At 47.3% G+C, this 27645-nt stretch overlaps 1 protein-coding gene across 2 annotated transcripts in view; it reads right to left on the bottom strand.

Moving 5' to 3' along the window:
* DDR2 (discoidin domain receptor tyrosine kinase 2) overlaps positions 1–27645 on the bottom strand; it is a 662671-nt gene that overhangs the window by 266411 nt on the left and 368615 nt on the right. For both annotated transcript variants that reach the window (XM_029618162.1, XM_029618161.1), the window contains exons 11-12: positions 26787–27000; positions 3237–3460 (exon numbers count right to left, since the gene is read on the bottom strand). In XM_029618162.1, the coding sequence (XP_029474022.1) occupies positions 3237–3460; positions 26787–27000 (438 nt within the window). The remainder of the gene's footprint in view (positions 1–3236; positions 3461–26786; positions 27001–27645) is intronic.

The raw sequence follows: 27645 nt of genomic DNA, 5'->3' as shown, positions 1-27645 counted from the left end.
CAGCCCATATCTGCCAAAAGGTGGCTGCCGGTTCTACCACTGTCCTGGAATTCAGACCAGATTCATTGACTTCCTGAGAGAGAAGTAAACAAGAGCGAGCCACCAGGGAGCAGCAAAAAGCTATCTGCAATTCATTGACATCACCTCAAAAGCCTGCTTAAGGATAGCCTCAATTCTCCTATCTTGTGCATCCTTCAATGCTGCTCCCCCTTCTACAGGGATAGTCATCCGCTTGGTGACGGCACACATAAGCGCATCTTTCAGAAAGTGCAACTTACTGGAGCAAGAAAATTTGATCACATCACCCCAACACTGATGGCTCTGCATTGGCTTCCTGTACAGTCAAGAATACATTATAAAGTTCTAACAATAATATTCAATAACGTTAACCATCACAACAATGATCTGCTGGGAATTACATTTAGACCACACAGTCCCCCGCAAACTCTCAAATCACAGAACAAAGGCCTCCTAGAAATCCTGAACTTAAGAAATTCTCAACTAATGCAAACTAGAGAGAGAGTGATATGAATTGCTGGCCCAAAACTATGGAACTCCATGCTAGAGGAACTTCGAACAATAAAGGACAAAAAGAAATTCAAGAACGGCTTAAAATCTTGGCTATTCAAAAATGTCTTCTACTTGACAGAAATATCCAGTTCCTCATGACTCAGATAACCAAAATAAGTCTTTAACAATAACCCCCCCCCCCCAGAAAAACCCCTAAAATCTAGCTCTGTATTCATGATATATGTCTACCATTGTAATACTTCAGTTTATTATGAATGTTTGTCCACCTTGTAACACTCATTATAATTATAAATGTTTTACCTGTAAACCATTATGAACTAGTGATCCTCACATGGAATGATGGTATATAAAACATTTAATAAATAAATAAACTGCTCAGTCGCAGCTGGTTCCAGGGGATAGAGCCCTTCCAAGGCTTGTTCCCTTTAAAATTTGCTTCCGGGGCTTCCCATTCAAGATCAATCAATTCTTGAATAGCCTCTATAATGAGGAAGCATGAAGCTATACACAAAGACATTAAAATGGGATTTTTCTTTGGCTCAGACATGGAATCAGCACGCAGCACCCTCAGTATCTTCAGTGTCTGGGAAATCAGAGCTGGCAACTCCTCTCCATGAAAGAAATGCAACATTGTTCTATACAGCTCGAATCCCGGAGGAATTTCTCCATCCTTCAGAGAGTAAGGATCAGCTTCATCATCCGTGCCAACTGGTCCCTATCAGCATGACCCACAGTAGGTCTAGACGTATTCCGAAGCTTACCAGCAGGACCAGGCATGCAGGAATCCGCAGCCTGTGATCCTGAAGTGTTAGGATTGGCTGGGCCGCCAACTGTGCCTGAAGAAAAGACTGCAGCCCTTGAAATAAATTCCACCCAAGAAAAAGCAGGGGGATCCATACCAAAACTAGGGGGCATCTATCCTGTGCCCATTGAACTACCTTCCCCCACTAACAAATCAGTTAGGGGAGCCCCAAAACCAGGCAAAACATATGGCAGTTCTCCCTCCTTTTCCATTCCCACATCATGCTGAAGGACCGAGTTTATCAAAATCAGTTGGAGACAGCTCTCCCTGAGTTTCCAAGCAGCGTTGACACAAGTTAGGGGATGCCAGTCTGTGATGCCCAAATATGGAAAGCTACACAAAGTGTTAAATCAGTGGTCTTAGGCTTCTTTGCTACCGGTGCCATGGATAAATACCCACTATCAGTATGCTCCAAAAACGTCTGATAACTATGCGACCAGCAGCACTCGCCATAAAAGCTTACCACAGATGCCCAAAATGTAGGCACCCAATATGCCGTTCAGGTAGGCACCCACCTGATCGCTCTTAAGTGCACATCTGAGCGCCCACTTAAGCGCACACCCGAGGGTGCAAGTGCTAACTGACATCAGTCACTGTTTCGCAGCAGCCTTGTGAGCAGAAAAGCACGCAAACACTGCCTATCATGCGGCAACTAAAACAAAACCTGAATGTGAGCCCTAGCCAAAAGGTCTCTCTCCCCACCAAGCTGCCACGATTCACCAAGCTCCCCCAGAGATGGGAATGGATGTCGGAACAGCACACCAAGCTTGGAGACCATCAAGGGGATGGAATCCCTAAAATGAACTCCCCTTTTTCTTTTTTTTTTCTTTTTATTACTCTTTATCTGAGCTCAGCCTATCCCAGCCGAGTACAGAGTCAATCTCCGGCTGCAGGGGAGAGAGGGCAAAGACCTTCGCTATTGTGGTGTCAGCTTCCTACACCCACTAGCCTCTCAGCTACCAGACTGAGGCACTCATCTGAGGGAGGGATCCGCAGATTCACCTCAGGAAAACTCAACTGAGTGAAGGACCATAAGGTATCACCAGAGGAAAGCAGGGCAAATTAACTTCTTTCTTCTTTTCTCCTTCTACAAAATTTTTTTTAAGCAATCCCCAGTAGGGAGATGCATGTCTACCATCTGCTGGAGTCGGAGAATACTGGTGGGCTGATGTCAGTGCAGGGGTATATATATCATGACATCAGTTTTGTTCTATCTCTATCTGCTGGTAGAGGTGCATAACCCACTGGTGTGGATTATCCTATCTGAATGCTAAGAAAGCGGCGGCTGCTGAACGTGGGCGCATATTCAGCGACTGCTATTTATCCACATAAATCCCACTAATCTGGCTAAATAGCGATGAATGTGCTTTGAATAATGACTTCAAGTAGCTTTATAATTACTCATAAGCATTTATGCTTACGTTTTATGCTTTGCTTTGGCTAGACAGACAGATGCCACAGAAGAGAATATTTAGATGACATGCTGCTTAAGCTAAATAATGTATGGGCCACAGTATTACAGAATTATTCTTAAAATACACCAAGGCCGTGTTGACACTTCAGTTTAGCTGCAAGCTCATAGATAGCCTTTGCATACTGAACGAGTACATATAGCCACTTGGATTGTTTAAATTAAATAGCCAATCATAGAAATATTTTGACAATTGTGTACCCAAGTTATTGGTTTAGTGGTTGGAGATATAAAGAAGTGCAAATCCTTTATAATGCCTGGTATCAGTTAAATCATTTGAGAGAGAGCTCTGTACTGTTTTGCATGCCACTCTGTTATTCTCTCTCCATAAGGTATACTTTATTATATTATTTGTAGAATTTAATAAAAAAGATTTTTCTCCTCAGCTGCTGGCTCTAAGCGTTTCTTAAACCAGAGCAAAGGAACACTGACCTCCCCAAACTGGCCTTCTCCCAGCTTCTCTATGAAGGTTAGAAGATTTCTGGGGAACTCTTCCACAGCTATTTCTTTCCCAGACAAGAGATCCATCGTGATGGCAGGAACAGAGTATGTGTTGCTACCTGTGACTCCCTGCAAGTTCTCAATATCAGCCTCAGCATAATGAGGGACTCCATCAGGGGCACTGACAGGCACAAGCTTCCCAGTTCCACTGCATCCTGTGAGAGAAAAGACAGCTTTAGAGTTCTCTTGGAAAATCAGTGGTATAGGCGATAGAACATATACAGTCCCCTTCAACTTGGCCATTATACAATATGCACCCCACTGGAAAGCACGGTTGCTTGCCTGTAACAGGTGTTCTCTGAGGACAGCAAGATTACAGTCTTCACACATGAGTGACATCATCGGATGGAGCCTGGCATGGGAAATTTATGTCAAAGTTTCTATAACTTTGACTGAGCTTCAGTGAGCATGCTCAGCATGCATTATACCATATGTCCACTCTGGGTCCCCTTCAGTCTTATAGAATTCAAGAATAAAATAATAAAGAAGAAGAAACCCACTTAATGCAAACACAACTCTGTGGGATGGCAGGTGGGCTTCATGAGGACTGGCATCCTGCTTTCCTCGGAGAACACCCATTACAGGTAAGCAACTCTGTTTTCTCTAAGGACAAGCGGAGTGGCAGTCCTCACACATGGGTGAATCCCAAGCTACAAATGCCCCCCAACATAAAAGGGACGAACAAAACACCAAAATAAGGGCCAATGGGCCCAACACAACTAGTTTTGTTGGTAACACAGGGCTGGGGAGCAGCATGATCACACACTACCCCGCCCTAGATGGAACAGAGTTGGGTTCTAAACTGCAAACAAGTTCTGAGGGACAGATTGGCCAAATCAGCCATCCCCATCCAAACAATAATATGATGTGAATGTGTGGAGAGAACTCCACATCACAGCTCTGCAGATCTCCTCCATGGGAATTGCTCGCAAATAGGCCATTGACGCTGCTATGGCTCAAACAGAATGTGCCTTGACATGGCCCTCAAGATGCAGTCCCACCTGGGTATAACAGAAGAAGATGCAGTCTGCTAGCCAATTGGAAACCATTTGCTTGGCAATGGCGATGCCAACTTATTCCTATCAAAGAAACAAAAAGTTGTTCTGTTTGCTCCACATAGAAGGCTAAGGATATTTTACAGTTTAAACTGTGCAGGGCTTGTTTGCCTTTGTGGAAATGGAGCCTGGGAAAGTATGTTGGCAGCCTAAAATGCTTATGTAAGACCACTCTATCATGGAAAAACTTAGAGTAAGGTAGATAAGTCACTAAGGCCTGCAGCTTGCTGACCTTGCATGATGAAGTGACTGCCACCAAAAATATGACCTTCCAGGTCAAGTACTTCAGGTCACAAAAGCGCAGTGGCTTAAAGGGAGCTTTCATCAGCTAAGCTAATACTATAATGAGGTCCCAAGACACAGCGGGAGGCCTTAGGAAAGGCTTCAACTGAAGTAGGCTCTGCATGAAACGTACGGCTATAGCCTGTATAGAGATGGGCGTACCATCTACACCACGGTGGTATACGCCAATTGCACTTAAACTCTAACAAAGTTGGTCTTCAATCCAGTTTCCAATAAATGTAGAAGATAGTCAAGCAGTTTTTGTGTGAAGCAGGAGAAAGGATCTAGGACTTTCTGCTCATACCACCCTGGAAAACCTACTCCACTTCAGCCCATAGGAATTTCTAGTGGAAGGCTTTTTGGAAGCCACCAGGACTCAAGACACATCTTCTGAGAGCTCAAGTGGTTGCAATATTAACCTCTCAATATCTAGGCTGTGAGTGGCAGGGCCTGGAGGTTGGGATGTCACAACTTGCCTCGATCCTGTGTGATGAGATCTGAGAAAGTTCCCAGACTGATTGGTTTCAGGTTGGACAATTCCCATAAGAGTAGAAACCAGACCTGTCTCGGCCAGTGAGGAACTATGAGGATCATAGTCCCTTTGTGATTGCAAAGATTCAAGACAGTCTTCGATACCAGTAGAGCTGGAAGATACTCCAATGCCGGGCGAGGGCATCTGGGACTGATTTGCCTCAATTCTTCTTCAGGGAGCAGAACTGAAGAACCTTTCTATTTCAAGGCCCTGTGAAGAGATCCACATCTGAGCTTCCCCAGAGACGGAAGATCCGATTTGCAACTCTTTAGTCCAGGGACTATTCATGGGGTCTGAAGGCATGACTTAGTTCGTCTACTATCATGTTCTCTGTTCTGGCCAGGTACATAGCCCTGAGTACTATCCCATGGGATAGGGCCAATGACAAAATCTGGACTGCTTCCTAGCACAGGAGGTACAAATTTCTGTTGCATTTGGTGGTCCACTGCACTTACTCCTAGCCTGGGCCTTCCCCCTCGTCAGGACGCCATCAGCCTGCCTCTTCCCCAAATGCAATTTGGTAAACCCTCATAATGAGGGTTTACCTAATTGCATAAATTGCGTTGAATATATGTGATTTTCTTTATTAGTTTGCTATTTCGATCACATATTCTACCAGTTTTTTCAGATTAAGTCTTCCCCAAATGCGGCAGGATGCCAAGCCACAATGCAGCAGGACACCACTGACACCACTTTCCCTGCTGCTCCTAGGGCATGCGCGTGCTGACTTCCCCAGCCTTAAAAGACCAGCAGCGGGAAAACCCAATGTTCATTCAGATGACATCACCCTCTCTGATCTATATAAGGCCATGGCTGACTTCCCTCCAGTGCCTCGGCAACAGGTCTCACTACTGCCCAGTAGCATGAGTTGTCTCATCATTCCTGTCTCTTTGTTCTCGAGTCCTGAGCCCTCGTCTTCAGTTCCAGCATCTTAAGTTCCTACATCTATGCTCTTCAGTTCTTGTGTTCTTCATCTTGTTTGTCTCCCTGTAGTCAAGCTTCCATTCCTTAATTCTTCAGTGTGCCCTGCCTCCTATGTTGCTATTCACCTTTCTTGCTCTGCCTTTCTGTCCTGCCTTCCCTTCAGACAGATTCCCGGAATTGTCCACTGTCTGACTCCTGGACCTCCTTGAAGGCTGCCTGGCCTTGACCACTGCCTGAGTTCATGGACCTGCTTGAACGACGCTTACCACCGACCATTGCCTGCTTCACGGACCTGCATGAACACCACCTGCCACAGACCACTGCCTGCTTCTTGGACCTTCAGCTCATTAGCAGAAGTTCCCACCTAAGACCTGCCGGCCCCAGCACCCAAAGGCTTAACCTGAGGGGAACTTGGGCTGGTAAAGGTAAAGTTCTAGCTGGGCCTCTGCCTCATCTGACTCTGCCTGCTGATAGTGAGGACCTGCAGGGCTCCTCCTTGCAGGTTGCAACAACTCCACCTCATTTCAAGGATCCATGTCTCCAACAGATTTCTGAAGCCATGGACCCAGTAGACCTGACTTCTCTGCAGGCCATCTCAGGCCTTGCTCATAAGTTACAAGAAAAGCAGAAGATCCTTGAGATCATGACAGCTTCCATGGACCAGCTGTCTACGTGGTTGGACACTCTTCCTCCTTGTTTGGCTCCACTGCCTTCAGCGACTGTGTCACCACTACCCATCGCCTCGAGCCGGCCCATATCACAATTGCCAGTTCCACTACAGCATGACGGTTTTCCCATGCCAATGCCTTGGGTTCCTGAATCAGTGCCTCATGCACGTCACCCTAGATGATCTAACGAAGACCACTCACATTCTCTCTATCATGGATGGGAAGGCCTTAGCATGGCCAACCCCTCTCTGGAAATGCACAGACCCTCTATTGCACAACTTGTCCCAATTCACAGATCACTTCAAAATGATCTTTGAGGAACCTGCCGAACGGCTAAGGCAGGCACAGATCTACTCCACCTCCGCCAAGGCATCATAACCTTGGCCACATAAGCAATTGAGTTTAGAACTTGGTAAAGGAATTCAATTGGCCAGAGGACTGTCTGATAACTATATTCCTTGAGGGTATTTCCTCTAAAATCAAAGATGAATTCATCGCTCAAGACATCCTTGCGTTGTTGGAATCTCTCATCGGGAAAATCGACCACTGACTTCAGCAGAGGGCCCAGGAAGTTCATCCCCTGTGCAGAAACATTACTCTGGCACCTCAATTCCATCAGCCCCTCTCTCCACTAGATCCTGCTTCCTCAACTGCGTCCAAAGAGCCCACGGAGATAGGTCATAGCTGTCTGGCCTCTGAAGAGAGGCTTCATCAAAGACAGCAGGGGCTATGTCTATATTGTGCTGGTAAGAGACACCTCATGGTCCAATGCCCAGTGAAAGCAGGAAACTTCAATGCCTGGGGTTTGGTGGGGAAGTGACCCTAGGCCTTACGGATCCAGCTCCCCAAAGGAAAATTGGTTCTTACTTGCTAATATTCGTTCCTGTAGTACCACTGATCAGTCCAGACTCCTGGGTTTTACATCCCTGCCAACAAATGGAGACAGAGAAAGTTTTACTGACACTTTATATAACCTAGTGTGCAACCTGCTGTCCACCAATATTGACCTGTACCCAAGCCAAGATGAAGGCACCACCAAATAAACCTAAATTAAACCTTTCCCTCCCAGCAAGTAGGAGAAAGCTAAGATTGCCCAAACTGGAAAATTTGTTCCCAACATAACTTGAGAATAGCATTGAAGACCTCCAACATTCAACATTATATACACCCAACAGAACAAGTGGAAGACTCTCCCCCTACTATTAGGGTTGACTGATCTGTAGTAGTAGTAGTACAGGAACAAAACTTAGCAGGTAAGAATCAATTTTCCTTTCCCTGTATGTACCCAGATCAGTCCAGATTCCTGGGATTTACGTAAGCTCCCTCAAACTGGGTGGGACCTTGAAAGTCCTGCTCAAAGAACACTCTCACCACAGTTAATGGAAGTCGTAGCTCTGACATCCAAGCAATAATGCCTGATAAAAGTGTGTAGTGAACTCCATATAGCCGCTCTGCCAATCTCCTCTGGCTACATTTATTGGGACTCTGCCCAAGTGGTTGCTATAGCAAGAGTCAAGAGAGCTCTCAACCACTCAGGCACAGGGAAACCCTTAGAAATATGTTGAACTTACAATCTCTTTCAGCCACAGTGCGATCATAGCTTTTGATGCTTTGCCTCCTTTCTTGGACCACTTCAGAGATCAAGAAGAAGATCCAACTTACAGAAATCATTAGTAACTTTCAGATAACACAAAAAGGCTTGGCAAACATCCAAGAGCCTACTCTCCCTTGCAAGAGGCTACGAGAATTCCAAATCTATCAAGGATGGAAGCTCCACTGCCTAAGAGGAAACACTGAAACCATTTGGGACAGAAAGTATGGTACCATACATAACGATTTCCCCCAAATCTGAGATCTGTAGAAAAGCATTCTGACATGACAAAGTCTGAATCTCTGACATACTCCTGGCCAAACCAATACCCACTAGAAAAAAAACCTCTCTCAAGCGTTCATGCTTTTAATATTGCCCTCCAGACGCTGAGTTTCTCCTTGCTGGATGATGTAGACCGCCATCATTGCATTGAGTGATAGGACTCTCCTCATGCAACTGTAGCCAAAAGGCAAGCAATATGTATTGCACCACTCTCGTCTGTAACTGACTGATAGATGAAATAGTCACTTTCTTGGACCAGTAGCCCCACATCAACTGAAGCTGACATACTGCCCCCCAGCTCAAAAGGCTCACCTCGGTAGTGAGAAACCACACCACACTCCAGATTGGTCTATGCGGAAGGGGAAGATAAAAGTCCTCCAACCAATGATTCCACTGGGAGAGAAGAGCCCTCTAAAGAGGCTGCAAATATGCGACCGCCAAAGCCCAGAACTCACAAGTAGTTAACAGAGCCCCCAATAGGTGTGGAATCTGACCTGAGGAACAAAGCCCCCAGACCCTCCTGGGTCTGATTGGAAACTAGATGACTCTTTGCTAGATTCACCATCTAACCTGAAGACTTCAAGCAATCTGTGTTAACGTCTGGATGTGGATCCTTAGGCCGACCGGCAAGGAGAGACGGTCGGAAGGCAGACACGCACAGCGAAAGATGAAACTTCACCTGGAAACCCGTGACCCCACCAGAGGAGCTGTTAAGGCCCGGGTCGCTAGGACTTAGGTGGCTTCGCCCTGGAAGTCCGAGGTCCCCCCAGGAGGAGGCCGTAGGGACCCGGACCGCTGGGACTTAGGAGAAACGCTGGCGTGGACGAAAACCTGGAGCGGACTGTGGTCAGGACTGGCAGCAGAGGTCAGGAGCGAAGAGACAAACCGGAGTCTGGGCAGGCAGCAGGAGACGGAACCGAGAAGACAAACCAGGATCGGGGCAGGCAGCAAGAATCAGAACCGTGAAACAAACCAGGATCAGGACAGGCAGCAATCAGGCAGAAGCAAGAGGAGCGCTGGAACCGGTACACAGAATCAGGAACACAGGAACAGCAACTAGCTCTCCGAAGAGTGACCACGTTGCAAGGCAAAGCAAGAGAGGAAGCTGCGAGTTTAAATGCCCCGCCAGGGCTTACGTCAGAATAGAGGGCGGTTCAGCACTTCCGGGTGCTGGACCTTTAAGAGGGCCGTCCTCGCGCGCGCGCGTTCCCCTGCAGGGGGAGGAGTTACCATCAGGCCGAGCCGGCGTCTCCACGAGGAGGACGCCGCTGCCATGCGGCCAGGCCCACCCGGAATCGCGCGGTTCGCGGCGCTGGAGAGAGACCCGCGAGGGAGGTAAGGACCCGGTCGCTGTGCAAGCGACTGGGGCTGTAACAGTACCCCCCTTCTTACGCCCCCTCCTCAGGGGTCCCGGCTTCCCAGGATTGTCGTGATGGAACTGGAGTAACAGCGACTTGTCCAAAATATTTCGGGCCGGCTCCCAAGAATCCTCCTCAGGACCGCAACCTTCCCATGCTAGTAGGTATTCCCAGCGACGAGCATGGAAACGCACGTCTAGAACCTCTCGTACCTGATAAGTAGGCTCTTCATTAGAGATGGACGATACGGCATCTGTAGCTGGGTGATGAAAACGAGAGAGTACCACAGGTTTCAGTAGAGATACGTGGAACACATTGTGAATACGTAAAGATGAGGGCAGTCGAAGTCTATAGGAGACTAACCCAATCCGTTCCGCTACAGTGAATGGGCCACAGTATCTAGATGCCAATTTCCGAGAGCGGCCCGGCAAATGGAGATTCTTGGTGCTTAACCAAACCTTGGTACCGGGTAAAAACACGGGCGCTGGTCGCCGATGACGATTGGCACATCTTTGTGCTTTCTCCGCGGAAGATGCGAGTCGCTGTTGAACAGTCCTCCAGAGATGATGAATCTGATGAGCCACTGATAGCGCTGCCGGTGAAGGAACCGTAACTGGAATGGGGACCGGTGGTTTCAGGTGGCGTCCAAATACCGTCTGGAAAGGTGATTGTCCCGTCACCGAGTGAGTGTGATTGTTGTAGGCAAACTCGGCCCAGGGAAGAAGAGAAACCCAGTTGTTTCCTTTCTCAGAGATAAAGCTTCGGAGGAAGGTCTTCAAAGACCTATTCATTCGTTCAGTTTGTCCATTACTTTGTGGATGGAAAGCAGTAGACAGATTCAACTGCACCCCAAACTTCCTGCAGATGGCTCGCCAGAACCGAGCAGTGAATTGAGGACCCCTGTCAGAAACGATACTTTGTGGGAGCCCGGGAGCCCTAAAAATGTGTTGTGTGAACAGGAGGGCCAGCTCAGGTGCCGAAGGTAACTTGGGTAGAGGTACGAGGTGAACCATTTTGGAGAAACGATCCACTGTTACCCATATCACAGTGTTTCCCTCGGAAGGAGGTAGATCCACCACAAAATCAGTGGCGATATGAGTCCATGGTTCCGTGGGTATAGGAAGTGGCTGCAGGAGACCCCACGGTCAGCCGCTGAGAGGCTTCTGCCTGGCGCAAACGGGGCAAGAGTCCACGTACAGACGTACATACTGGCGCACCTTGGGCCACCAGTAATATCGATTCAGAAGATCGAGTGTCCTTTCTCTCCCGGCGTGGCCCCCGGAGAGGGAGTCATGAGCCCAAGCGAGAACTCTCTTGCGGTCCCTACGAGGAACAACTATACGCCCTTGAGAGGATACAACAGTACTGGCTAACTGGACCTTGGCAGGATCGATAATATGTTGAGGAGGTTCCTCCTTCTCCTCCTGAATATCACTACGCGATAAGGCATCCGCCCGGATGTTCTTAGCGGCTGGCCGGTACCTGAGGATAAAGTCGAACCGACTAAAGAAAAGCGACCAACGTGCTTGTCTGGGGTTCAGTCGCTGAGCTAGGTTTAGGAACTCCAAATTTTTGTGGTCGGTGTAGACCGTCACTGGATGGAGAGCTCCCTCCAACCATTGCCTCTACTCTTCTAACACCAGTTTGATTGCGAGCAGCTCCTTATCCCCTATTCCATAGTTGTTCTCAGCTGGGGTAAACTTTTTGGAAAAATAGGAGCAAGGAAATAGATGACCAGAACTGGACTTTTGAGAGAGGACCGCCCCTACCGCTATGTTAGAGGCATCCACTTCCACGAAGAAAGGCTGCGTTGGATCCGGATGTCGCAAACAAGTGTCTTGGAGGAAGGCCTCCTTTAAGTCCTCAAAAGCTTTACAAGCCTCGGAAGACCAGATTCGAGTGTCCGCGCCCTTCTTAGTCAGGGTGGTGAGTGGCGCCACCATCCGGGAATACTGTGGAATAAAGTGCCGGTAGAAATTTGCAAAGCTTAAAAGCGTTGCAAAGCCTTCAGACCTACCGGCCGTGGCCAATTCCGGATGGCAGATACCTTGCTGGGATCCATTCGAAAACCTGTTGCAGAAATGATATATCCTAAAAAGGGCAAGGAACTCTGTTCAAAGAGACATTTCTCTAGTTTTGCAAACAACCGATGATCCCGAAGAATCTGGAGCACCTGTCGAACATGTCGTTGGTGAGAGACCAGATCTGAAGAGTAGATAAGAACGTCATCCAAGTATACTATGACGCATGACTGTAAGAAGTCCCGAAGAATCTCGTTCATTAAGTGTTGAAACACAGCGGGAGCGTTGCATAGCCCGAAAGGCATTACTAAGTACTTGTAATGTCTGTCCCGGGTATTGAAAGCGGTCTTCCATTCATCCCCGGGACGAATACGGACCAAGTTGTAGGCCCCTCGTAAGTCCAGCTTAGTAAATACCTGTGCTCCCTGGAGTTTGTCCAACAGTTCTGGGATTAACGGCAGTGGGTAACGATTCTTTTTGGTTATGGCATTAAGTCCACGATAGTCTATGCATGGCCTCAAGGACTCATCCTTCTTTGCCACAAAAAAGAAACCTGCCCCCGCAGGAGACTTTGAGGGGCGAATAAACCCCTTCGCGAGATTCTCAGTAATGTAATCCGACATGGCTTGAGTTTCAGGCTGGGACAGAGGATACACTCTTCCACGAGGAGGGGTGGAGCCAGGAAGCAATTCGATTGCATAATCAAAAGGGCGATGCTGTGGCAGTAATTCCGCTTTTTCTTTAGAGAATACATCGGCGAAGTCCTGGTACGGGAACGGAAGCTGAAGTCGGATATCTGTGTGCGCTAGAGGTATTTGCTGCCCCTCACGGGACTGGATGCAGGAGCGGAAACATTGTGGACTCCAGCGAGTGATCTGGAAGTCGTCCCATCGAATCACCGGGGAGTGCAGTTGGAGCCAGGGTAACCCAAGAACCAAAGGGTATATGGATTTTTCCAAAATCAGGAACGAAATCCTCTCCGTGTGAAGCAACCCAGTCTGGAGAACGATGGGTGTGGTAATCGTAGTTATGCTGCCAGCAAGTGGAGTACCCTGGATAGAAGTGACCCGTAAGGGTGGTTCCTGAATTTGCGTGGAGAGGTGAAGTCGCCGCACCAGGTCCTTAGTGATAAAGTTCCCTCCTGCCCCGGAATCAATGAGGACTTGCGTGTTGAAGGAACCGCCCGGGTACTTTAAGGTTACAGGTACTGTACATTGAGGAGTTGCATTAAGACAACCTAGGGAAACCTCCTCACTTACCCCTAGGCGCGGGAGTTTTCCGGCCGCTCCTTGCATTGGGCCAGGAAATTACCCTTCCCTCTGCAGTATAAGCATAACCGCAAGTCCCGCCAACGTTGTCTTTCCTCTGGGGTCAAAGCGGATCTTCCTAAGTGCATGGGTTCCTCCGTGGAAGACTCCGCCGGGGTACTGGGGTTGCGAGACCCAGAATTCAAGGATCTAGTGGTAATCGGTGGCAAGGACGCTGGGCGACGGGGAGAACGCCCCTCCTTAGCTCTTTGTTGAAGGCGTCGGTCAATGCGGCCTGCTACGTTAATGAGCGAGTTAAGGTCCTCCGGAAGATCACGAGCTGCCAGCTCATCTTTAATCCTAGCCGCCAAGCCTTCTAGGAAAATCCCTCGGAGAGCATCATCGCCCCAACCAACCTCTAGAGCAAGTGTGCGGAACTCCAAAGCGTAATCGGCTAGGGTTCGTGTCCCCTGCCGGAGCTGGAGCAGCTCTGAGGTTGCGGAGGCCTGACGTGCAGGTTCATCGAAGGCTGCTCGGAATTCCTCCATGAATCTGTTCAGATCACTCAGAGCAGGATCATTTTTGTCCCACATGGGAGACGCCCAGTTTAAGGCTCGGCCATCAAGTAAAGAAAAGATGTAGGCCCCCTTAACACCATCCGATGGAAACTGATTGGGCAGCAGAGCGAAACGTACGAAGCATTGGTTCAGGAAGCCCGGACAGGCCTTTGAATCCCCAGAAAAACGCGATGGAGCCGGAAGCTGCGTGGGGGTGTGAAGCATCACCACAGGTGCTGGTACGGGTACTGGAACCGGAGCCGGCGCCGAGGGTTGAGCGTCCATGCGAGTAGCCAACCGTTCCACGGTGGCCGCCAAGGAATCCAGTACTTGCTGCTGTTGTACCAGGCACTGAGCCAGTCCGGGAATAGCCTGCAGGCCGGCGAGGTCTGCCGGATCCATGGCCTTGCAAACTGTTAACGTCTGGATGTGGATCCTTAGGCCGACCGGCAAGGAGAGACGGTCGGAAGGCAGACACGCACAGCGAAAGATGAAACTTGACCTGGAAACCCGTGACCCCACCAGAGGAGCTGTTAAGGCCCGGGTCGCTAGGACTTAGGTGGCTTCGCCCTGGAAGTCCAAGGTCCCCCCAGGAGGAGCCCGTAGGGACCCGGACCGCTGGGACTTAGGAGAAACGCTGGCGTGGACGAAAACCTGGAGCGGACTGTGGTCAGGACTGGCAGCAGAGGTCAGGAGCGAAGAGACAAACCGGAGTCTGGGCAGGCAGCAGGAGACGGAACCGAGAAGACAAACCAGGATCGGGGCAGGCAGCAAGAATCAGAACCGTGAAACAAACCAGGATCAGGACAGGCAGCAATCAGGCAGAAGCAAGAGGAGCGCTGGAACCGGTACACAGAATCAGGAACACAGGAACAGCAACTAGCTCTCCGAAGAGTGACCACGTTGCAAGGCAAAGCAAGAGAGGAAGCTGCGAGTTTAAATGCCCCGCCAGGGCTTACGTCAGAATAGAGGGCGGTTCAGCACTTCCGGGTGCTGGACCTTTAAGAGGGCCGTCCTCGCGCGCACGCGTTCCCCTGCAGGGGGAGGAGTTACCATCAGGCCGAGCCGGCGTCTCCACGAGGAGGACGCCGCTTCCATGCAGCCAGGCCCACCCGGAATCGCGCGGTTCGCGGCGCTGGAGAGAGACCCGCGAGGGAGGTAAGGACCCGGTCGCTGTGCAAGCGACTGGGGCTGTAACAATCTGCTTGTGATTTAACTACTCTGAACAATTTTGTGTCATCTGCAAATTTGATTATCTCACTCGTCGTATTTCTTTCCAGATCATTTATAAATATATTGAAAAGTAAGGGTCCCAATACAGATCCCTGAGGCACTCCACTGTCCACTCCCTTCCACTGAGAAAATTGTCCATTTAATCCTACTCTCTGTTTCCTGTCTTTTAGCCAGTTTGCAATCCAGGAAAGGACATCACCACCTATCCCATGACTTTTTACTTTTCCTAGAAGCCTCTCATGAGGAACTTTGTCAAACGCCTTCTGAAAATCCAAGTATACTATATCTACGGGTTCACCTTTATCCACATGTTTATTAACTCCTTCAAAAAAGTGAAGCAGATTTGTGAGGCAAGACTCGCCCTGGGTAAAGCCATGCTGACTTTGTTCTATTAAACCATGTCTTTCTATATGTTCTGTGATTTTGATGTTTAGAACACTTCCACTATTTTTCCTGGCACTAAAGTCAGGCTAACCGGTCTGTAGTTTCCCGGATCGCCCCTGGAGCCCTTTTTAAATATTGGGGTTACATTTGCTATCCTCCAGTCTTCAGGTACAATGGATGATTTTAATGATAAGTTACAAATTTTTACTAATAGGTCTGAAATTTCATTTTTTAATTTCTTCAGAACTCTGGGGTGTATACCATCCGGTCCGAGTGATTTACTACTCTTCAGTTTGTCAATCAGGCCTACCACATCTTCTAGGTTCACCGTGATTTGATTCAGTCCATCTGAATCATTACCCATGAAAACCTTCTCCATTACGGGTACCTCCCCAACATCCTCTTCAGTAAACACTGAAGTAAAGAAATAATTTAATATTTCTGCGATGGCCTTATCTTCTCTAAGTGCCCCTTTAACCCCTCGATCATCTAACGGTCCAACTGGCTCCCTCACAGGCTTTCTGCTTCGGATATATTTTTAAAAGTTTTTACTGTGAGTTTTTGCCTCTACAGCCAACTTCTTTTCAAATTCTCTCTTAGCCGGTCTTATCAATGTCTTACATTTAATTTGCCAACGTTTATGCTTTATCCTATTTTCTTCTGTTGGATCCTTCTTCCAATTTTTGAATGAAGATCTTTTGGCTAAAATAGCTTCTTTCACCTCCCTTTTAGCCATGCCGGTAATGGTTTTGCCTTCTTTCCACCTTTCTTAATGTGTGGAATACATCTAGACTGTGCTTCTAGAATGGTATTTTTTAACAATGACCACGCCTCTTGGACATTTTTTACTTTTGTAGCTGCTCCTTTCAGTTTTTTTCTAACAATTTTTCTCATTTTATCAAAGTTTCCCTTTTGAAAGTTTAGCACGAGAACCTTCGATTTGCACACTGTTCCTCTTCCAGTCATTAAATCAAATTTGATCATATTATGATCACTATTGCCAAGCGGCCCCACCACTGTTACCTCTCTCACCAAGTCCTGTGCTCCACTGAGAATTAGATCTAGAATTGCTCCCTCTCTCGTCGGTTCCTGAACCAATTACTCCATAAAGCTATCATCCAGGAACGTTATCTCTCTAGCGTGACCCGATGATACATTTACCCAGTCAATATTGGGGTTATTGAAGTCTCCCATTATTACTGCACTACCAATTTGGTTAGCTTCCCTAATTTCTCTTAGCATTTCACTGTCCGTCTCACCATGTTGACCAGGTGGACCACTTGACCAGGTGGACCACTTGTGTGTCGGGGAAGACTATAGTCTTCCCCGACACACAAGTGATTTCTACCCATAAAGATTCAATTTTGTATTTAGTCTCATGCAGGATGTTTATCCTGTTGGACTCTATGCCATCCCGGACATAGAGCGCCACACCTCCTCCCGAGTGCTCCTCTCTGTCATTGCGATATAATTTGTACCCCGGTATAGCACTGTCCCATTGGTTATCCTCTTTCCACCATGTCTCTGAGATGCCAATTAAGTCTTGATGTGAGAAAAAGAGGCAGAGTATGGGAATACCTCATACCTCTTTCGGCTCATCAAGCCTCGCTGGATCCTCGTTGATCGCTCCATCGGGGGTAGGCCTGCGCGATCGGCGCCAAGCCCCGTCGGGGGAAGGTCAGTGAATTTAACTCCCACCCGGACGGACTCAGCCCCGATCGCGCAACCGCACCGGCTCAGGCTGATCTGAAAAACCTAAAAGAAAAATAAAAAAAAGAGAAACCGCGCCGAGGCCCGCCCACCACCCAGCGGCCACCAATCAGAGCCAGCCCCGCTGGGATTTAAACAGGGCTCTGCTAGGCGTCGCGCGCCGAACGTCGCGCGACGAAGGAGCACGACAAAGGGGCATGCCCCTTTGTCTCGCCCCTTCGTCGCAGCCCCGAGGAAGCCCCGAGTCTACATCCTGGTCTTTTGTCCGATACTATATTTACATACCATCTTTGTTCTACCCACCGTCCAGCCCATACAACATAACATCAGCACCAACAAATCAAAGCACAAAAGCACAAACATCACTTAATAACGGCTTTAATCTTCAAGCCCCAGCTACTTCCAAAAGATCTGACTAACTAAACCACATACAGACAGTGGCACCCGAGACTCCAAGCCTCAGATCTGCACAATCCAAACCAATTGCACAACGATAGCTCGCGGAATTTACCAGACTTGCCAGCAGACTCCTCAGAGGAACTTTAAACATCTCATTACTCGTCCACCCAATACCTCCAGGTCTGCTTCCGCTTAACATTCGCCCATCACTCTCCAGACTGCACTCGCCCATCACTCTCCGGACTGCACTCGCCCATCACTCTCCGGACTGCACTCGCCCATCATTCTCCGGACTGCATTCGCCCATCACTCTCCGGACTGCACTCGCCCATCACTCTCCGGACTGCATTCGCCCAACATATGTCCTTCATACATACAGCACTCTTCTAACATTATCCATCTAGCACTCTTCAAACCACATTCGTCCAGCACTCTTCAGACAGCATTCACCTAGCACTCCTTTCTGACCATAACGATTCCTACAGTCTTCCACTTCAGCCTCTTACATCCCAACATGCACCCCCTCTCAATTCCCATCATCCTCAATTCCAAATGGAGAACACCAAAGCCCCCTTCCCCCCCACATCACAATCGTCAACAGAGGCTCAGGCCCATTTTGCTGACACCAGCCACTCAATTCCTTGGACTAACCCTATTCTCACTCACATTGATTAATGCGCAATCAATCGCTAAGAAAAGTCATATATTCAACGACTACCTATCCGATACAAAACCTGACATTTGTGCTATCACAGAATCCTGGCTAAAACCTTCCGACACAGCGCTAATCAATCAACTACCCATACAGGATTACGATGTTCTCTCTATTCCCAGACCCAAAAAAAGAGGAGGTGGACTTCTCCTCGCAGCCAAAAAAACACTGGGTCTGACTTTGCAGACTTCCAATAACATATCAAAGATTGAATTTGCCCTATTCAACTCAAAACATCTGACGATCGGCCTAATCTATGCTCCCCCCGGAATACTGGAAGCTGACCCATCCCCCATCATAGAACTTACAGCAAAACACCTGAATTCCAGAAAACCTACCATCCTCATGGGAGATTTTAATCTGCACGTAGATATTCAACCTCATTCTACCAACTGTAAAACTCTTCTCTCCTCTCTCAACAATATGGGTTTCAGACAAATAGTGACTGAACCAACACACAAAGCAGGCCATACACTGGACCTTATCTTCATAAATGAAGGTATCACAACCCACACCACTCCAACTTGCACTCCAATACCTTGGTCAGACCATAGAATTATATCTTCAGTTTTAAAAATTAAAGATCTTCCACCACAATCCATACTACCAATAACTATATCACTTAGGAAACAGTGCTCTGGAGACCAACTCAGTGAACACTTGGCCAAGGAACTTGAGCACCTTGACCTATCCGACATAAACTCAGCAACTTCATCATGGACCAACATCACTAAAAAGGTTGCAGATCAAATTTGCCCCATGACAATTAAATCTATAAATCCAAATAAAGACAACAGGAGACCCTGGTTCACACCGGAGCTAAAAAATCTTAAACACGAACTGAGATGCAAGGAACAAAATTGGCGAAAAAACCCATCTTCAACCACCCTCCTCACCTACAAATCATGCCTTAACTCTTACAGAAACAACATCAACACAACAAAGAGACTATTCTTCTCCAAAAAAATCCACCACCTCATTTTTGATTCAAGAGCTCTTTTCTCCTATGTATCAACCCTCACAAAACCCCCGGCACCCATCATTCCAGACGATCAAGCACTCAATAAAGCAAACGAACTGGCAGACTTCTTCGACAACAAAATCACCTCACTCCTAGCCCCCCTCAAGGGACCATCTACACATCCAAAACACGTAATCAACCTCACCCCTCAATCTTCGAGTTCACCCGCTCAACAAATACCACTCTCAACCACTCAACAACCTCCACTCCCAACAGATCAACAACCATCGCACCCAAATGTCAATCAACACAACACTTCACTAACAGTGCTCAACACTTTTGAGCTCACATCCACTCTAGAAATAGAGAACATTCTCAAGAAGATAAAACCATCCTCCCATCCATCAGACCATATTCCTTCCAACAAACTTAGTCTTATCACCAACACCATAGCCAAACCTTTAGCAGACATTATTAACTGCTCTTTCAACCAAGGACATGTCCCGAACCAACTCAAGTTAGCCATGCTCAAGCCGCTCCTCAAAAAACCCAACTTACCCACCTCAGACCCAGCTAATTTTAGACCCATAGCAAACCTCCCTTTGATTGCCAAAGTTATGGAGAAAGTTGTTAACAAACAACTTACAGAATATCTTGACGAAAACAATATCCTCACCTCAAACCAATTTGGCTTTCGTAAGACTATGAATACCGAATCATTATTAACATCATTATCAGACACTATCATTTTCAACCTAGAAAAGGGCCAACCTTGCCTCCTCGCTCTCCTGGATCTCTCATCAGCGTTTGATACTGTTAACCACTCATGCCTCTTGCAACGCCTAATAGACATCGGTATTACAGGAGTAGCTTTTAACTGGTTCAAATCATTTTTAGAGAACAGATCATACAAGGTTAAGATAAATAACAAAGAGTCCCACACCATCGAATCCAAAAGGGGGGTACCACAAGGATCATCCCTCTCCCCGACCCTTTTCAATATTTATCTGCTCCCACTCTGTCAACTTCTTACTAACCTTAAGCTAAGACATTACCTATACGCGGATGATATTCAAATCCTCATCCCTATAGAAGATTCCCTACACAAAGCCATATCATTCTGGAATAAATGTCTGTTAGCTATCAACAATCTACTCACCAGCATCAACTTGGTTCTAAACAAAAACAAAACTGAAATCCTCATCATAGCACCGGAAAACTATACCCTCTCCCCACTTTCTACCACTAACCAACATCCGGACACCGCAGGGCTCTCCACCACGCAACAAGTTAGAGACCTGGGAGTCATCTTAGACAGCAAACTCTGCCTCAACAAATTCGTCAACAACACAACAAAAGAATGTTTCTTTAAACTTCAAACATTAAAGAAACTCAAACCTCTCCTCCTTTACAGAGACTTCCGCATGGTCTTACAAGCCATCATTCTCCCAAAGCTGGATTACTGTAACTCCCTCCTCCTAGGCCTTCCAGCATGTACCATCAAACCACTTCAGATGGTCCTGAATGCCTCTGCAAGAATTCTTTCAAATGCCAAAAAAAGAGATCATATCACCCCTATTCTCCACCATCTCCACTGGCTTCCGATTAAATACAGGATCCAGTTCAAATCTTTAATGATGATTCATAAGGCCTTACACAACATCGCACCTCTCAACCTAACATTTCAAATTCGATTACACACATCCGTGAAACCAACCAGAAGCGCCTATCAAAACAGACTAATCACACAACCGGCGAAATCCATTTTGAGGAAACGTGCATTATCCACAGCTGGCCCATCACTTTGGAACTCGCTCCCTCCAGACCTTCGTTTGGAAACATGCCACCCTACATTTAAAAAGAAACTTAAGACTTGGCTGTTCAAACAAGCTTTCCCCTAGAGCCAAGTACACGAAGAAAAGTATTTTCAAGCCCACAACGATTTATTCAGATCTATTATTTTATTCAATCAGAAATCTACACATGCTGAATTCATACATACTACATACATATACTCATATTGACTTCATATTTTTCCATGTTATTCATTGATTTATTAACTGCTTGTTTATTAACGGTTAAATATCATACACTATTTGCTTCAATTAATTTATTCAATGTAAAAACTTTGCTTACTTAGATTTGTTCAATTTGTTCAATGTAAAAACTTATGTTTTATGTAAAAACTTTTTATTATGTTCTATGTTCTATGTAAACCGCTATATTTTTTAGCGATAGTTACTGTTCTTTGTAAACCGGGGTGATATGTATACTATACAGGAACCTCCGGTATATAAATCATTTAAATATATCATGGGATGGTTATGGACCTAAAGAAAACTCTTGGACTCCTTTCACTAATATACTGGATAAAGAGATGCTACAGGACTTCCATAGATTGCATCCTCAAAAACCAAGACCTGGTAGGAAACAGCGTGGATGCCCTTTGAAGGGGGATACTGTTGCGTCCGTTGGTGCTAGACGGCTTCGCCCCGTTTGCCTCACCTTATTCACGGCTCCTCCCACTTACCTAGGAAAGATGGCTACTGCCGCGTCTACAAGCCGACCTCTCTGGCGTCCCTGGAACGGCTATGGTGCAGCCTCCCACCATGCTCCTCCAAGGTGCCTACTAGGGTGCACGCGCGCGCCACCCACATCTTTCTTACAACCTTGGCGCAAACCTTGGGGGCGTTCCCCCTTGCTGATGTCATGCCATCCGGGTATATAACCTATTCTAATTTGCTAGCTCGTTAAGTTAGCAAGGACTCAAATCCGTTCCTGTCTATGCTACTCTGCCACTTCCGTGCTGCCGCTGGAAGCTCTCTCTCTGCTCTTCGAGGTAACTACTAACCTGGGTACCCGCTCCTCGGGGGCCCTCTGCTTTATTTCAGGTGCCTTACAGGGAACAGGTACTCGCTCCTCGAGGACCTGCTCTCCCTGCCTCGGTGCCTGTACTTCTTCAATCTGGTGGAATCATATCTACAGCAAACACCTAGTGAGTACTCTACTCTCAGTCTATCTCATCCACAGTACTTCCTTGCTGGGAAACCTGCTTCGGAACCTTCCTATACCAACATGGTGAGAAGGGCTCCCTCTGCTGAGGACCCTGAGACTGCTACTACCAGACTGCCTCACTACTGCCACCTCTGGTGGTCCTCTTCAAGCTGTATAATAAAGAACTAACTGTGTTTGTGTACTCTGAGTCCAGCATAGTACTGTGGCTCCTCACAGAGCTCCTCCCCATGGGTGTGGTCATCTGCCACAATACCCAAGGATCCACCCAAACACCGCTTAACCATAACAAGAACATCAGGAGGTAACCATTGACAGAGAGACAAATTACGAGCAGGATTTCCAACTGGCTCCAGACTTTCAGGACAGGTTGATCCAGTCCTGGTTTTACTCCCCTGCACACAGGTACTTATAGTCTTGATTTTCTGAGGGAATGCAATAGGTAAATCAGAATAAGTCCCAGCATGCAATGGGGTAAAACCAAGACTGGATCCACCTGTCTTGAAACTCTGGAGCCAGTTGGCAAACCTACATACGAGTTCAAGAAGATCCTAGTCTCCCGCTGCAGGGGGAAAAACTTTGAATATCTTATTGCCTGGAAGGACTATGGCCCAGAGGAGAACTCATGGGAGCCAGCTTGCAACATTTGGACTGTAATCTACTGAAGGAGTTCCATCTACACCATCCCAAAAAACCCTGAGCCTCAGGGAGGGGACTCAGAAGGAGGGATACTAATGTCTTTGGCGGCTCACAGGCTACTCCAGCAGACCACTGCACTTACCCCCGAGCCAGGTCTTTCCCCTCATCAGGATGCCGCCAGCCTATCTCTTCCTCAAATGCAGCAGGATGCAGCGATGTGGAAGGACACTGTTGAAGGCCATCACAGCAGTTCACCACCAACACCACTGGTCGCTGCTGCCCCTTAAAGGGCCAGCGATGGGAAAACCAGACAGATGATGTCTCTCTCTCTTCCCTATATAAGGCCATGGCTGACATCTAACCAGCACCTTGGAAACAGGTCTCACTACTGCTTAGTAGTGTGAGTTGTCTCAACATTCCTATCTCTGCATTCTCTAGTCCTGAACCCTTGTCTTCAGTTCTTGCTCTAACAGTTCTTGTGGTCCTCTTCTTGTTCATCTCCCTGTGGTCAGTCTTTAGTTCCTTAATTGTTCAGCGTGCCTTGTCTCCTGTGTTGCTCCTCGCTCTCCTTGCCCTGTATCTCCATCCTGCCTTCCCTTTGGATGGATTCCTGGTACTGACCACTGCCTGAGTCCTGGACCTCCTTGAACACTGCCTGCCTTTGACCACTGCATGACTTCATGGACCTGCCTGAACATCGCTTGCCACGACCACTGCCTGCTTCACAGACCTGCCTGAATGCTGCCTGCCACTGACCATTGCCTGCTTCATGGACCTGCCTGAACACCTCCTGCAACAGGCCACTGCCTGCTTCTTAGACCTTCAGCTCTACCTGAAAATCTAAGAAGCAGGCAGTCTAAGAAGCAGGTACCTAAGACATGCTGGCTAGAGATGTGAATCGGAACCGGAATTGGTTCGGATTCCGGTTCGGATTCACATCGTGTTTTTTTTTTTCCGTCCGGCCCAATCGCGGTTTTGTTTATCGGCTGCGCCCGAGCCGATAAACAAAAAACCCACCCCCTACCCTTTAAAACTAATCCCTTAGCTTCCCCCACCCTCCTGACCCCCTCCCAAAAACATTTTACAGGTACCTGGTGGTCCAGTGGGGGTCCCGGGAGTGATCTCCCGCTCTCGGGCCGTTGGCTGCCACTAATAAAAATGGCACCGATGGCCTTTGCCCTTACCATGTGACAGGGTATCCGTGCCATTGGCTGGCCCCTGTCACATGGAGGGAGCACTGCATGGCCGGCACGATCTTTAAAAATGGCACGGGCCATCCAGTGCTCCTACCATGTGACAGGGGCCCGCCAATGGCACGGATACCCTGTCACATGGTAAGGGCAAAGGGCCATCGGCACCATTTTATTTATTTATTTATTTATTTAAAGTTTTTCTATACCGGCATTCGCGATAAATATCGCATCATGTCGGTTTACAATTAACAAGTGGAGAGGGAACAAAAAAGGTAATAAATAACATTGATCCTAATAATAATAATAATAATTTTGAGACCACAGATGAAGCATCCCCTCAGGGGTCATATGTGACCTCATCCTACTGTCATTATCTGAGGATTGAGCCCTGGGTGCTCACCTTTCATTCAGTGTGCAGGCACCAATAGAACTGGACCTGGGGATGCAGGCCCTGGTGCCTTTGCTGGTCTAGGAGGAGCTTCCTCTTCCGAGGCCCAGCAATGACGACCAGATCAGCAAGAGGTGGCTGTGTTGTCCCTCGGGGCATTGATGTCACTCTGGGAACTGATATCAGCTGAGTCAGTAACACGCCAATAAGCAGTGGCTCGAGAAGCGATAGTGTCGGTGTCATCGGTGCTGCGATACTGAAGCCGCACATCTCCTTCTTGAGGGCCAGCTATATATTCTTCTCAAATTCCTCCTCGAACATCACTAATGCCAAAGCAGGCTGAGAAGCAGGAGGAGAAACCTGATCCTCTTCAGAACCAACAGAAGGATTGGTGGCTTGCATCATGACCGATGGGTGCCATTGTGCCCCATGGCATCAATAGAGGACTGGCGCCCCTTGCCACACGGTCACTTCTAGAGATGTGCTTCGGGTAAAAATGTTGTATCGGGCTTTGTTTCGGGCCCCCCTGCGGGAATTTCATTTTTCCTGCGGTTCGGGGGTTTTTTTTTGGGGGGCTCAGATTTTCGGGTTAGTGCACGCTAACTCCCATTAGCGTGCACTAACTCCCGATAGTGCGCACTAACCTGGTAGAGTTAGTGCGCGCTAATGGGAAGTTAGCACGCTAAATCAAAAATGACTTTTTTCCGAAATTTTGGAAAAATTAAATCGTTTTTCAGTTCTCCCGAACCATTCCAAATTAGACAATTTCATTGAAATTGCCTAATTCGGGAAAAACGATTGCACATCCCTAGTCGCTTCAGGAGCATCACAGCATAAGCTGGTGCATTCCCATGGCCAGCACTGTGCATCGACGGAACTGCTGCCGATGTTTCTTCATCTTCTCTCAATGCTCGGCTCAGATCTTCCCCGTGCCAATGTCGAGGATGACAAATCTAATGCCCTCGATGGGGAGAAACCCAGCAATGGCTAGTCTCCGGCGTCCCTTTCAGCCAACAACTAGATGGAGCTGATGGCTTCGCCGATATCGAAATCTTGGTGTCTATTGGCATGGCTCTGAGGTCCTTCTATACTAATTCCTCCAATGCCAATGGATTGGTCTTCACCGGCCCGAAGAGGCATTCCATCTTATCAAGCTGGACCTTACATCTCTTTGGTGTCATCTTGGTGCACTTGCTGCAACCCCCAATGTTGTGTGATTCCCCAAGGCAGAGGACACATCTATCATGGGGATCTGTGATAGACATGGTCCTCATGCACCTAGGACACCCATAAAACCAAAGTGTGCATGTCATCATGAAATAAAAGGGATGCGAGATCAAAATTGATTGTGGTGGCTGCCGATGGCTGACAGGCACCAAGCACACTGCCATTTTGGGGGTAACAACAACGAAAGTAAACTTACCAATAAATGTCGAAAAACCTATCTAGGATATTAACAGGAAAACCTGGGAGACCCTGCATTGACCATGTGAAGCAGAGAAAAAGGAATCGCAAAAAAAATAATTTTTGAAAAAGTAGACTAAAAAGTTGCAAAGTGAGGCTCTCACCCAACCACAAAATGACAGGCTCTGTGGAAAAGAAGAGACTGAAGGGGTCCCTGCACGGACATATGGTATAATGCATACTGAGCATGCTCAATGAGGCTCATTCAAAGTTCTAGAAACTTTGACATAAGTTTTCCGTGTTGGGCTCCATCTGATAATGTCACCCATGTGAAGACTTCCATCCTGCTTGTCCTCGGAGAAAATTTTATCCAGAATAAAATTACAAATTGTGCAGTTATTAGTGTTTTCTGCAACATCTGACTTTTCTGCCATTTTCTAGCTTTTTAACCTTTTTTCCTCTGCATATTACAGGGTAGTTTCCTGAGTTGCTGTACTTTTTTCCTCATGCAACAGATTAATGGATGTATCGGCCTGTATGTTTGCTATCCCTATGACAGAGGTACAGTCTAAGGAGCCTATATACACGTTATCCCCTCACAGTATGCATAATGGACTTATATCCCTGTCATTTGCCTTCTCAAAACCTGGAAGAGTGTGTAACCCCCTCCCAATTCTGTTCTGGCCCTAGGCATGAAGGCCATGAGCCATAGGGTTCATGCACAGAGGGGAAAAGCAGAGTATTTTCAAGGCCCTTCTTGATAAAAAAAAAAAATGTTTGATTATAACGTTTACAGCATAAAAGCTTTTGCGGAACCCAAGTTCTACAGGTTAGGCCAGATGCCAAAATCTTGGAGTGTTCCCATAGGCAGTAGACACATCAGTGCTTTTACTGATGGGAGAATTATACCCTTCCTCTCTGCTTCTCACCTGCCTCCTCATCCCCCGAGGCAAATTCAGGGAGCTTGCGGATGAGATGGGTTGGCTCTTGGTAGTCAGGAACAAGTGGGAAGATTCTATCGTAGGTGGGGCTAGACTCCAGCTCGCTGGGGGAGACAGAGCGGTGGTTGTGATTGTTCATACTGGATTCACTTAGGAGCGAAAGGCTGACAGTCATATCATCATCCAGCATCCGGCGGGAAGCCTAAAATACAAGAATAACTGGAGAAACAGGAGATTGTGACACGAAGAGATATGAAAGACTGTGATATGTCAGCTGGAAAGCGATGGAAGACCATGATTCTTTCAGCAGGGAGAGATGGGAGACTGTGACGCTACAGAATAAAGAGACAAGATTATGACCCTGCAGTAGAAGAAATGGGATACTGTGACACTTGTACAGGAAAGACCATGATACATCAGGAGAGAAATGGAAGCAAAACATATCAACAGGAGAGAAAGAAAAAACAGAATTTACAGGGCAAAAGTGTTGCATACTTAGGGCCTGATTTCAAAAAAGCATTTACACGCTTAAAACTGGGTTTTACATGTGTAAATGCAGTTTATCCATGTAAGTGGGCTTTTAAAAATTGCCACAATATCTGCCATTGAATTGTCCATAGGCTTTACCCATATAAGGGCAGTTTACACGGGTTAATAGCTTTAGAAAATTGCTACAATAGTAGCTACATTTTCAATGTAAATTCTTTTGAAAATTACCCCCTTACTTTGTATCGGGGCCGATACAGTAAAGTCCGCGGGAGAGCGGACGAACGCCCACTCTCCCGGCGCGCGCACCGGCCCTTCGCTGGTGCGCGCGATTCTGTATAAATTAGATGATGCAGTAAAA

Source organism: Rhinatrema bivittatum, chromosome 10 (assembly GCF_901001135.1).
Source record: "Rhinatrema bivittatum chromosome 10, aRhiBiv1.1, whole genome shotgun sequence".
In the NCBI taxonomy this organism is placed as follows: Eukaryota; Metazoa; Chordata; class Amphibia; order Gymnophiona; family Rhinatrematidae; genus Rhinatrema; species Rhinatrema bivittatum.
The sequence above is the reverse complement of the archived record's forward strand: the minus strand, read 5'-3'. Positions and strand labels throughout refer to the sequence as shown.